The sequence below is a fragment of the Mus caroli genome, chromosome 6, assembly GCF_900094665.2.
Source record: "Mus caroli chromosome 6, CAROLI_EIJ_v1.1, whole genome shotgun sequence".
Lineage (NCBI taxonomy): Eukaryota > Metazoa > Chordata > Mammalia > Rodentia > Muridae > Mus > Mus caroli.
Genome location: NC_034575.1, coordinates 68,679,295 through 68,693,197, shown reverse-complemented (window position 1 = coordinate 68,693,197; position 13,903 = coordinate 68,679,295). Strand labels below are relative to the sequence as shown.

General features: G+C 46.7%; 1 protein-coding gene across 3 annotated transcripts in view; it reads right to left on the bottom strand.

The window, feature by feature from the left end:
- The window catches only part of Reep1 (receptor accessory protein 1), a 103,239-nt gene that overhangs the window by 10,832 nt on the left and 78,504 nt on the right, over positions 1–13,903 (bottom strand). For 2 of the 3 annotated variants that reach the window (XM_029479012.1, XM_029479013.1), the window contains exon 6: positions 3,407–3,584. In XM_029479012.1, coding sequence (XP_029334872.1) covers positions 3,407–3,584 — 178 coding nt within the window. Of the gene's footprint in view, positions 1–3,406; positions 3,585–11,079; positions 11,131–13,903 lie in introns of all 3 variants that reach the window. The other variant, XM_029479011.1, reaches the window with a different exon arrangement.

Sequence of the window (13,903 nt, the reverse complement as noted above, 5' to 3'; positions counted from 1 at the left end):
ACTCACTCTGTAGACCAGGCTGGCCTCGAAATCAGAAATCCGCCTGCCTCTGCCTCCCAAGTGCTGGGATTAAAGGCGTGTGCCACCACCGCCCGACCTTCTTTATTTCTTTCCTTGGGATGCACAGGGCCGAACGCTCTCCTCCCTGGTTCTCCTCAGACCATCCTCTGTTTCCTGGACCCATGCACGCCATTGCTTTTATCCAGCACCCCACTAACTCCCCTTCCTCAAGGACCATGAACTCCAACATCTACACACATCCCTTTGCTTAACTGTGCTCTTGCAAAGTCTATATTCTTTTGTATAATATGTGTATTGTTGTGTGTATATATGTGTGTGCGTGGGGGGGGGGGAGGTGAGCCCACCCCGGCTTGTGAGTGTAGAGGTGAGAGCTTGATGTTGGTTTTTTTGTCTTGCTTGCCACTTTATTTTTTGAGACAGGAGCTCTCATTGAACTTAGGGTTCACCGGTTCATCATCCTGGACAAAGTCTCAGGATACACCTTTTGTTCCACAGTTAGGAGGTAGATCCTGGACGAAGAAGTCTCAGGATCATTGTGTCAGTACCCTGGCGTTACAGGCTCATGCTACAGTGCCAGGCTTTTACACAGACTCTGGGGATCCAAACTCCGTTCTCATGCTTACAAAGTAAGCTCTAACCAGCTGAGCAGTCCCAATCCCCTCCCCCACGCTATCATCTATCTATCTATCTATCTATCTATCTATCTATCTATCTATCTATCTATCTACCTACTCTATCTATCTATCTATCTATCTATCTATCTATCTATCTATCTATCTATCTATCTATCTATCTATCCACCTACTCTATCTATCTATCTATCTATCTACATATCTACATATCTATCTATCTATCTATCTATCTATCTATCTATCTATCTATCTATCTATCTATCTATCTACATATCTATCTATCTACACATCTATCTATCTACATATCTATCTATCTATCTACATATCTATCTACATATCTATCTATCTACATATCTATCTATCTATCCATCCATCTATCTATCTACCTATCTACATACCTATCTATCTATTGTTTGAGACAGGCTTCACCCCGTAGCCCTAGCCTGGAACTCACTGGTAAACAGAGCTGGTCTTGACCTCACAGAGATTCTCCTGTCTCTCCTTCCTGAGTGCTGGGATTTCATCATACCAGGCTATATTTTTACTTTATATAAATGATTGCATAAGAATCCATTGTGGTTTGTGCATTTCCATGGGCACCCAGCTTTAAAAACAAAAACAAACACAAAAAAAAAAACCAAAAAACCACTGTGTCCATTGAGTCTGGGGCTTCCAGTTGCTACCTGCCCACGGCCTGCAGCCATACCTCAACCTGAGTTGTCTCAGCTCCTACTTCCCATTTGAAGTCTGAAAATGGTCTTTATTTTCCTCTCTCTCACTTGCTTCACAATCCTAAATGTCTAGGACACGATGGGGCCTTTCCTCCAGAGAAAGCTGAAGGGACGGGGAGCTGCTTCCTGCACAAGGTCAGATACTCTGCTGTGACTTAGGCATCTTTCGGAGAAAAGTTCTGAGGCTGGTGGCACACAGAACAGAAGGGAGGAAGTGGGCTCTCATCTTTCTATCTGAGATGACTTTTGATTTAGGCCCAGACCACCCAGGGAGAGTGCTACCTTCCCTGGCCTCCCCACCACAGGCCAGTACCTCCCTGGAAGCCGCTTCAGGCCTCAGAGACATCCCCATCACCTCTGAGACACCGTCAAGCTCCTCTCGGTTCATTCTGAGCCCTGACCTGAAAAGTCTAACAAGAGGAGGTCTGGGCAGGAGGCCCAGGTTCTGGTTCTGTGTGGCCTTGGCAGAGTGCATGACCTCTCTGTGCTTGCTGCCTCTACTTGGTTCTCTCCTGTATGACAAAAATAGACTCTTAAAGGGACAGGGTTGCAGGGCTATCTGGGTTCACTTCCCAGCCAAAGCAGGACTCCCTGCCTGCCCTTTCAACTTTGGTGTGGGCCATTCCAGAATCAGGGCTCACCCTGCCGTACAGAGAGAGAAACCCATGTGTCTCCTGAACCCTTTCGGGATTCTAAAGTGCTTTCTTGAATGAGATGAAGACGTAACAGGGTTTATAACAGTGGCTACTTACTGCCTACTGACGCCAGGCATGGTCAGCCCTGAGCACTCTGACTGCTTATTCCAATTGAATCCTCATAGCCAACGTTCCTCCTCTCCAGTCCTGCAACCCCGCTTCTAGGGTGAAAACATCTCCCATTTATAATATACGACCTTCAAACCTAGGAGTGGTGCACAGTCCTAAGTAGGGAGGAAGCTGAGGGGTACCAAGCAGGGTTGATGGTAGTGAATGTTTGGGCCTGAGTATGTTATCACGTCCACGCCATGTGCAAGCCCTCAGAGCCCAAGAGCCTTTGGAGGTGCCTCTTACAGTACACAATAAGGGTCCGAGTGCCCTGGAGGTCCTGGTCTGCATGTTTAAGGGCAGGACAGACACTGGGTACATAATACATATTCCAAACAGCCCTTTTTTACAAGGAGGGCAAAGGTGGTGACTTGGCACCTCCTCCACACGTCCTGCTGTCCACCATTTTCTATCAACAGCTTTGGCTCTGCTCCCGAGTAACTGTCATCTTCTAAGAGTCCATCTTGGAAACTGGCAGTGTCCGGTCTATACACTGACACCCCCCCCCCCAGAAGCTCCAAGTCCATATGGATAGATTAGATACTGGATTCACACCTCAACCTACACAGCTGGGTTTCACACAAACCTTTTGAGACCTCTGGAGACAGGCCCAAGATCCCACACATTAAACAGGGTTAAGCCCCATATGGGCAGTCTCCTGCCAAGTGCTTAACCACGATAGGTCAATTTCCAGTTACTGAAAGGACTTGGCCTCCCCAGGAACTTCAGGTCTAGTGTGGTCCTTGGTAGTCGCAGATGTGAGCATGCTTAGGGAGTAGGTGGTCGGAGATGAACTGGAGACAGTGCAGAGGGAGGAGAGGAACTACTCGGGGAGAGGGGAGGCCCACAGTGTCACCAGGCCTGGGGAGTGGGAGAAGGGGGTCATGAGACCTGAGTGTGGGGCTAAGGAGAATAGAAAGGACTCCCAAGGCCCACACTTGTTCCTGCTCCAGACTTGACCCAGGTATAGCACCCAACACCTTGATTCCTCAGACAATGATGAAGGAGCAGTAACTATCTGATGCTAATGAACTAACCTGCCCAAGGCACAGTCCCCAGCCCAGCTTTCTGAGTTGCCCACTCGATGATGTGGTCCTCATCTGGCCTGGTACAATCTAACAAATGACTCTGTTGGTGACAAGTCCGTGAGGCAAGGGACACCTTGTGTGCCATCCAGTACTGTGCTTCTTAATGACCAAAGGAACAGGGAACAACCTACCTGAGCTGCCGGCACTCTCAGAAGCACTCCTGGACATCTTGGGCTGGCTGTGTTTGCCGCTGGACCTCCCGGTCCCTGGTGGAGGAGGGCCCGAGGGAGCAGGAGCACCATCACCCCTGATGGTGGTGAGGTCCTGCATGCTGAAGCTCCGCAGTCTCTCAGACAAGGCACCCTGTCCCTGGACACAACACAGGAGAGCACATGTCAGAGGCCTAACCATAGGCGTTTGGAGGCATGAGGTGCGACAAAGGCTACGAGACCCTGCTCTGAGAGTAGACAAGGCAGAAATAAGCCCTGGTTATCTCTGTTGAGGGTCCCAGGTATACTTGTTGACAGGTGACATGTATTCCAGGGCCACTTCTGGGGCTCAGTTTTCACTCCCTCTCTCTTTCAGACACCCCCAAAAGGAAATCTGTAGCTAGGATGACAATCCTCTGCAGTTCCCCCAATCCCCATTTTGTTGTCTGAGATAGGGTCTCACGTGTTTGAGGCTAGCCTTGAACTTGCTGCTTCTCAGTATTGGAATATACCTGTTAGGAGATCATGAATTGATCTTGCCTCTACTTCCCAAATGCCAGGATTACAGTCAAGGGGGACCACATCTGGTTTATATATGGAAGGTCTCAAACTCAGGATTTTATGTCAGGCAGGTACTCTGCCACCTCAGCGACATCCCCAGCCACTGCAGTCCCAACAGAGCTGGCTGGAGGCCTCAGCTTCCCATCAGTAAAAGTAAATATGTGGCCACATTTTCCCCAGTTCTCAAAATGTGCTGGTAAAATCCAAACCTAATAGTCTGTGCACCCCGTCCTTCTTCCTAACGCTATGGAAGGCAGACAGTGTTGTTTTAATGCATGCCAGCAGTAGTTTAAAAACATTTCTGTGCAGATGAGATGGTTAACAAAGCAAGCACACTTACTCATATTGGCAAATGCCATACCCACGGGCACATAAATACCCGAAAGGTAATGAATCAGGAAGGAAGACATGATATTAAAAAAAAAAAAAAAAAAACAACCCAACCCTCTGCTATCAACGAAACCACTTCATATGCTGACGGGGCTGTGGAGTGGATCTCAGTGTGAATGTATTCTTTTGTTTAGGAAAGCAAGATTAATGAGTTAGAGGGTTGGAAAAACAAATCTTCCCTCCACTCCCTGGTCCTGAGTGACAGGTCTGTGTGGAGAGAAAGAGTCAAGGTGAAGACAGAGAGCTGGATGTTGCAGGTGTGCCTCAGGGCAGGAGAGAGGCTCGATAAATCTTGTTGTTTAGAATTGATTTTATCTTATTTCATATAGTTTTATTTTTTAACTTACTATTCAAGACTTTCATACATACATGCGTTTAATGTGTTTTGACCAAATCCATGGAAGCCCCATTCTTGCCAAGGAGCTCTTGGTAACTGATGGCTGCAGGCAGGGATGAGGGTTTGGGGAAGTCAGGAACTATTGGCAACTGATGGCTGCAGGCAGGGGTGGGGAGTCAGTTAGTTTTTTTATGATTATTTGTGTGTGTGTGTGTGTGTGTGTGTGTGTGTGTGTGTGTGTGTGTGTGTTGGCTGAGGCAGAAGAAGTATCAGATCCCCTGCAGCTGGAGTTACAGGCATGGATGATGGGAACCAAACTTAGGTCCTCAGGAAGAACAGCAAATACTCTTAACCACTGAGCCATCTCTCCAGCCAGTTTTCTACAGGAACGAGGCCCCTGAGGAATGAGGTTCATGTTCTCGTAGCTGGTCCTATCCCCATGCACTAAGCAGACTGAGTGGGCTAAAAACAAACAAACTAACAGTACATGAAGTTTGGAGAGACTTGTTGGGCAAGGGCACCTGAGAGTGGGGTTAGGAGGCTGGTGAGAGACTGGTGTTACTGAGAATAGTGTTGGGGTTTGGAGCAAGCAGCTGCCAGGCAATGAACTTGGGTGTGCTCAGAATACAGGGGGAGCCAGTGGGAACCAGAGAATTTGGGACATCAGGGTGGCAATGTGTCTTATTTTCACAATGAAGGAAGAGTGTGAGGCCTCGTGGTTCAGGGACTGTGAATAACAAGGCAGGGCAGACATGGCAGCACTAGCAGTCAATGCATGGCAGGTCCTGTGGCTGCAGCAGGAAAACGAGCAGGGGCCGAGCACAGGGCAGAGGCGTTCACCATCCGGAGGGGGCTGGAGAAGCCGTTTCATTTTATTCAGTAATAAAAAATCGATCCCCACGGATGAGCAAAGCACAGCCACTTGCTAAAATGGAAGGTCTGAGTGTGACCAGGAACAAAAGGCCAGGGCATAAAACAATAACTGAGCAGGTTGCGTTACATATTTAGGAATGTCTATACACATGTGTAATAACAATTAAAAAGAGGCCATACATTTAAAAGAGTGGGTGGGGGTACATGGGAGAGGTTGGAAGGAGAACAGGAAAGGAGAGAGATGATTTAACTATATTATAATCTCAAAAATTATAACAATAATAAGAACAAGAAAACCATAAGCAACCACAACAAAAGGAGTGAGCTGGGGAGGGGCAAGCAAAAGGGGGCTAGCACAGGGTTAGATGGCACACTGAAAAGGGGCTAGCACAGGCTTAGATGGCACACTGAAAAGGGGCTAGCACAGGCTTAGATGGCACACTGAAAAGGGGCTAGCACAGGCTTAGATGGCACACTGAAAAGTGGCTAGCACAGGGTTAGATGGCACACTGAAAAGGGGCTAGCACAGGCTTAGATGGAACACTGAAAAGTGGCTAGCACAGGCTTAGATGGCACACTGAAAAGGGGCTAGCACAGGGTTAGATGGCACACTGAAAAGTGAAACAGGCCAATTCTTAACTCACCAAAGATACAAAAACCATATCTCAAGGAAACTAACAGCAATAGCACACAAGGCATGTTGACTCAGACCTGGGATCCCAGCATTTGAGAGTTGAGGCAGGAAAACTCACAAGTTTGAGTCTATCTCCAGTAGCAGAGTTACTCCCCCAAAGCCAACAACAAACATAAACCACAAACAGAAAATGATTTAAATAACCAAATATCTGTAGTTAGAACTATGAATCTATAAAAGTGTAAAGTATTTCATCCTTAAGATACCCATGTGTAGAGCAAGCCAGAGCCAAGTGTTTAAGAAGGCGAGCTAAGGGCCTGGAGAGATGGCTCAGTGGCTAAGAGAGCTTGCTGCTCTCCCAGAGGAGCTGAGTTCAGTTCCCAACCCTCACATCAGGATCCTCACAACTGCCTATAACTCCACCTCCAGGAGGACCCGACACTTCTGACCTCCAACACTCCCACACAAATGTGAACCCCCGCCCCAAACAAACATCACATGTGTGCACATATATGCATAATTAAGCAAAATAAATCTAATAAATTTAAGCCAACTAAATGATGGGTGCTGCTACTGCCTGTCACATCTAAGTTGGCCACTGAAATCAGTGAAAGAAAAGACATTGCATGGCCAAAAGGACAGGGTGGGCTTTCATGACCCCCAGGCCAAATAAAACCAGCCAGGGACTAACTCCATCAACATTTCCCGGATCTTGTAAATGTTCTGCAGCAAACATTCTGAGGGAAGACAGCAGCCAGCAGGACTGCAGGACATGCCCATTTGGCAAGTGGCTCACTTTCACTCAGAGAAGCCCAGCCAGGGTAGCTCCAATATCACCAGCATCAGGAAGATTTTGAGTGTCAAGGGTTAGGAGAGAGGAGATGAAGATGGCTCAGCACCAAGCTAGTCCCATGCTAGAGGGAACTGCAGAAGCATGGGAACAAGAGCCCTGAGAAGAAATTGGAACAGCTGGAGACGTCTGAAACCAACAGGCCTCTCATTTGAAAACCCCTTAGCCCAGCACAGGCTCTATTCCACCTCATTCCTATTTACCTTCCTGAAGGCCTACTTGAGCTGTGCTTGGGAGAACCCCCATCTTGTTATTTGGGAGCTGCCATCTTCTGGAACATCTTCTGGCTGCCACATTTGGGTTCAATTGGGGAAGCAATTCTGGCTTTGTATTTTTGAAAAAGCATAATAGCCTGGCAGTGGTGGCACATGCCTTTAGTTTTAGCTTTTGGGAGGCAGATGCAGGTGGATCTCTTGAGTTTGAGGCCAGCCTGGTTTACAGGGCAAGTTCCAGGATAGCTAGAACGACACAGAGGAACCCTGTCTCCAAAAACAATGCCAGGGTAAAATATATTCTGTGGCCACAGTGGAAGACACTGAGAGCCAACCATTCAAATATGTTTCTAAGCTCCCACCACCCCTTTCTCCAGGATCTCACTATATAGCCCTGGCTGGCCTGGAACTTACTATGTAGACCAGTCTGGTCTCAAACTCATAAAGGTCTATTTGTATCTGCTTCCTGAGTGCTGGTATTAAAGGGATATACGACCATACCCTGCTATTCTTTTTCTTTTAAATATGTACACATATGGATTGCATGCAGGTGTACTGTGACATGTGTATATTTGTGTGTGTGTAGGTCAGAGGACCTTAGCCTGGTTTGTCTGTCTATCTGTCTATCTGTCTATCTGTCTATCTATCTATCTATCTATCTATCTATCTATCTATCTATCTATCTAGATACCTACCTACTTCTACAGAGCTCTGAGTGTCCTGAAACTCAATATGTAGACTAGGTTGGCCTTGAACAACTAGGTTAGCAGCAATCCACCTGTCTCTGCATCCCAAATGCTGGGATCAAAGGCTTGTACCACCATGTCAGATTCTGGGCTCCTTTTAATTTTGTGAACAAATGTTTTTTTTTTTTGGTTTGTTTTTTAAAGATTATTTATCATTATATCTAAGTACACTGTAGCTGTCTTCAGACGCACCAGAAGAGAGCATCAGATCTCATGATGGATGGTTGTGAGCCACCATGTGGTTGCTGGGATTTGAACTCAGGACCTTCAGAAGAGCAGTCAGTGCTCTTAACCACTGAGCCATCTCTCCAGCCCCCTTGTTTTGTTTTTTAAAATCTCAGTCTAGTAGTGTTTTAAGTAAGAAGTGGTAAACATTCTAAGTGAAAGGCACCGCATCCCCATTTCATAAGCAATCTCTCCTTTCTTAGTGGCACTTGAGATAATGACTTCTTGACAATGAAAACTCCCTGCGACATTGCTCTCAGTGGCGTCCGAACTGTCCCATGTTCTCCATGCAACTGTACTTGATGCTGGACACTGTCTGCTGGCCTTCCCCTCCTACAGCTTCATTTCCTATTGCAGGCTTGCATCCGTCTCCCTTTCCACTTGACACGCATTAGGTGTCAGTGTGGAAAGAATAAGCATATGGACACCCAGCGTCTTGCTGCCTGAGTGAAGTGTTTACCATCCTACTTCACTCCCATACGTCAGCCAGGGGCCCAGACCTCAGGGAAGTTCTATTGGGCATGGCTTGGGATGTGTCCACAAGTGTGGGGCACAGGGGCGGGTGGCACAACCGTGAGGCAAAGTGTTCCAGAGCAGGGCCCCTTTTGAAGAACATGTGTGTGTAGATATGTAAACTAACTGGAAAGAGGGTTTTTGTTTTGTGTGTGTGTGTGGTTTTTTTTTTTTTTTTTTAGGTGGGGTTTCATTGTGTACCTCAGGCTGACCTAGAACTCTGTGTAGATCAGGTTAGCTTTGAACTCAAAGATCTGCCTGGCTATGCTTCTCAAGTGCTGGGATTAAAGGCATATGCCACTGTACCTGGTTGCTTTGATTTCTTTAGACAGGGTTTCATATATCCAAGACTAACCTCTAACTTGCTAAGTAGCCAAGGGTAGATCTTCCTGCCTCCACCTCCGAACCACTGGGATTTCAGGTATGTAAAATCACATTCAATTTTGTGGTGCTAGGGATTTGAATCCAAGGCTTTGTGGATGCTGGGCAAGCATTCTATCATGCCCTACCCCAGCCTAAGAGCAGTACATTTGCTGGGCAGGTTTTAGTACTTTTCCACCACTAAGCATTATCGCTTTATTCCACCCCAGACGGAATCTTTGCAGTTTTGATGGCTGAGGAGGTGGACGGGGTCCAGCTTTTCATTGTCAATGCCCATGACTGTCTTTGCTCAATGGAAGCATGCTTCAAGTGGCAGGCTTTATGGGTGGTAGGACCACGGGGACCTCACCCTCTTTGTACTTTTGCATCTTGCACAGGAGGCAGTGCAACTGAAAGTCGAGTAACACCCAGCAGTCTCCCGAGACAACCCTGAGGACTCCTCTGGGAACACAGGGCATCCATGACAGTGACAAATGTCTTCAAACCCCAAACAATTTGGGCAGTCTATGTTTTGTGTTGTTTTAATATTAGCTGTTAATATTAATTAATAAAATATTTTTATATATTGGTTTTTCAAGACAGGGTTTTTCTTTTTTTCCTCTTTCTCTCTTTCTCTCTCTCTTTCTTTCTTTCTTTCTTTCTTTCTTTCTTTCTTTCTTTCTTTCTTTCTTTCTTTCTTTCTTTCTTGATACAGGGTTTCTCTGTGTAGTCCCAGTTGTCCTGGAACTCACTCTGTAGACCAGGCTGGCCTCGAACTCAGAAATCTGCCTGCCTCTGCCTCCCAAATGCTGGGATTGAAGTCATACACCACCACTGCCTGGAACTTAATAATAAATATTAATATCTAGTTGTTTTATTTTACATGTATGAGTGTTTTGCCTGCATGTAAGTATGTGTGTGTACTACATGCATGTCTGGTGGCTGTGGAGGTCAGAAGTAGGTATTGGATCCCCTGGAATTGGAGTTACAGATGTTTGTAAGCCACTGTATGGATGCTAGAAACTGAACCTGGCCCTCAACCTCTGAGCCACTTCTCTAGCTCCTCTCTTTGACTTTGGAAACAGAGTTTCACATAGCCCAGGCTAGCCTCTAGCTCACTATATAGTCAAGGTAACCTTGAGCTCCTGATCTTCCTGCCTCCAGTTCCTAAAGGCAGGATTACAGTTGTGTACCACCATGGCCCATGGGTATATATATTTACCTGAAATTAAAATAGATCTGAGAGGTAAGATAGATACTCTCAGAAATGGAACAATTTAAGGCCCTGTGCAGGTTCTGGAGGGACCCACCAAGTCGCAGGGGAAGACACAAAGAAGCGAAGTTTAGCTCCTCTCCCATCCCCAGAGACCCAGTGCCCACTGTGGAGACAGTGAGGGTGGAAGTGAAGGTTTTAGTGAGTCAGGCAATTGACAACAAAGCCTCTGGCATAACCACATTTCCCAGGGGTAATTCAAGAAGAGTTAGTGTTTCCTGCTACACCTCACGTCACACCCAGCCCGCTGACAGCCTCTCCAGCCGAACGTGCTCGACAGCAGGGCCCAGCAGCCCCACCTAAGCATGCCACACGGAGGTCGGGCTGTATTTAGGACAAAAACCTGGATTAACAAAACGGAAAGAGATGAGGATTTCTACCATGAGAGCATCAGTACAAATTCAATTCATTCTCCAGGCATTGACCAAAGGGGGTGGGGACTGAGTAAGTTAGTCACGTGTTAGATGCTGCCAATCAAGCACACTAAAAGGCTCTGGTATGATGACAAAGTGCAGCCAGCCGTGTGTCTGGCAATGGAGTCACACGTGTCACGCACAGGTGTCGGGGCAGCAAGACACCTCCCTCTGATCCAGACCAGAGGCTGGTGGGCAGAGATGGCTGCAGAGCCTCTCTACCAGACTGGATCGGTTTGGAGTTAGTCACACCTCTCAACGGGGTTACCTGCCCTTCTCTGAGGTCCAAGGAGGAGACAAAATGAAAGATTCGAGCCACCTGATAAAGGGTAAAAAGGGGACAAAAAAAAAAAAAAAACAGCCATGGGCACAAGCCACCAAGATACTGAAGAGAGCCACGTGGTCCCCATTTCCCTCCCTCCCTCCCTCGCTCATCCACTCAGCCATGCGTTTCTCTGTTCACACACAAGCGCTGGTGGGAAGCTGACAAAGCTCCACAAGGTCCTGAAGAGGATCGAACACCGGTCAGTGTGAAGTGGATCCTGCTGCCAAGGACCTCAGTCCAACCAGGGCATCAGGACAGAAATTCCTACAAGGGGACAAACGACCAAGTTGACAAAACATGCACGATTCTGGGTAAGGGACTGAGTCTGAGCCTCACACATTGGCTCACGGTTGTGCACAGTGAGGGCCGAGGCCCCAGAAACAAAGGGCAGGAAACAGAGCTCAGTTCTCCACCGAAGGCTTTGGAGTAGTGAGAGAAAAGGAAAGGAAAGAAAAGAAAAGGAAAGGAAAGGAAAGAAAAGAAAAGGATGTTAGGATAGTGAGAACCTTCTAGAAACAAGTTTGTGGCGTATGCTGAAAACTAGCCTTAGTATTCCAATATCTTTCTTTCCTGTCATTCATTTTACAGCAGGGGACAGAAATGTCTGGGATAAAGGTCTGTTTCCTGACCTTCGTTTTGGAAAGTGCTCTTAATGAGAAATAACAGGCAGAATCAAAAGGCCTGGTGATCTCTGTATCAGGCCAGCCAGATCATCTGAATCGAGCATCTCCAGGAAACAGGGGTTCAGGAACTTGGAACAGGAAGCTGTAAGGGTAGTTGTCTCAGTTCGAAGCCCTGCCTACCACGTGTATTCTTCAGAGATATCTCTTCAGCCTTCTTCCACATTTCTGAACTCTCGGACACCCAGGTAATAAGTCACAGTCATTTATAAAGCTTCACCCTTTCCACGTCCTTCTCAAGCCTTAACCTTTCAGCATCCCTTCCTTCTTTCCCCTCATCTGCCCTTCTAACATGGACTGTGGTTGCAGGAGCTATGCAAGTGGCTGACTGTTTCTTCCCTTCCTGTCTCATCTTTCTCTTTCCATGCCTTCTTGCATTACACCTATAGAACGTCCTCTTGTCATCCTAGAAATAGCAACTCTGCGTCCTATTTTTAAAAGGTCAGACTGACTGGGAATAAAATAAAGGAATGAGAAAACATAATTTGATTTCCCAGTGAATGATGCCCATCTAGTCAGACAGCAGGCTGTTGCCAAAACTGCCTCCTTGTGGTCACTGGTTACAACTGCAGGCAAAGTTATGTTTCCAGCAGCAAGTCAAGAGAGTGGATGGAGTCTGTGGTGTGAAAAGTGGGCTGGCACAAGGGTGGGGATGAGGAAACAGGAGCTGCTACATGGGTGCTGCTATAGGCAAGAGCTTCCAGCTCTGCTTTCCCGGGAGCCTCGTAAACACAGCTCCAAAGACCTTGGTGAAAGAGGGGAGTATCCCATCAAAGCTGGAGTAGCTACAGGAAAAAGAGTGAAAACACGACCAAGGAACACCTAAGAGTGTTCACAGAGGGCTTGAGGCAGCTGTCCAGTAGAAGTCCCCTCTGTGATGCCAGCCAATGGCCAACTAAGGAACTCAATTCCAGAGCCTCTTAATTTCAATTAATGTATATTGAAACAGACCTATGTAGCAGGTGGCTATTGTATTAGACAGAATAAGGTTGGAGAAATAAAGAGGGGTGTATATTTCACATCATCTAAGGTTTTTTGTTCGTTTTATTCAATACAGGCTCTCTATGTATCTTTGGATGTCCTGGAATTTGCTGTGTAGACCAGGATAGGATTGAACTCACAGAGATCCCCCTGCCTCTGCATCCTAAGCACTAGGATTAAAGTTGTGTGCCACCAAGACCAGCACATTAATCAGCTTTAATGAGCAATGCAAGTAAAAGCACTGCGAAACAAAGCATTTCAGGTTACTTAAATATTTTTTGAGATCTTATTTATTTCTAATTTATATGTATGAGTGTCTGAATGTATGTCTGTGTATCGTTTGTGCTGTGCCTGCAGGACCCGCAGAGACAGAAGAGGATGTCAGATCTCCTGGGAGTTATAGATGGTTGTGAGTTACTACATGGGTGCTAGGAATTGAACCTGGGTCCTCTGGAAGAGAAGCCAGAGCTTTGAACAGCTGAGCCATCTCTCCCTCCCCTTCTGGTTATTTTCTAACACAGAAATGAAGAGAAAGAAGGCACAACCTCTTGGCTCAAGACACTAGAAACCTAGGGGGCAGAACTCAACAGTTAAGTAGCACACAGTGCTCATGCAGTGGACCTAAGTCCAGTTCCCAGCATGCACATCAAATGGCTCACAACCTCCAGGGGAGCCCTACACCTCCAGCCTTCCTGGGCAATAGCATTCATGGGCAAGTACCTACACACAGACACATAATTTAAAATGAAAATGTTTTTAAGGAAAGAAGCTAGTGATCTAATAAAGACCATGGGGTTCGGTAGAAAGGCACACACAAGCACATGAGTGCAAATGTCTGTGTGCCCCACTCCCCCATACACTGCAAACCACCTGGAGAATCTCTAATTCACAGAGTACAAATCTTACTTGCAGCATCTCTCTTCAAAGGCTGACTTTAATAATAGGTTTGGTACAATTAGGACTGTGCCCAGGGCAACTCTTGGGAATTAGAACAACATTGTCTGCCTCTTTCCTTTCCTTTCCTTTCCTTTCCTTTCCTTTCCTTTCCTTTCCTTTCCTTTCCTTTCCTTTCCTTTCCTTTCCTTTCCTTTCCTCTCCTCTCCTCT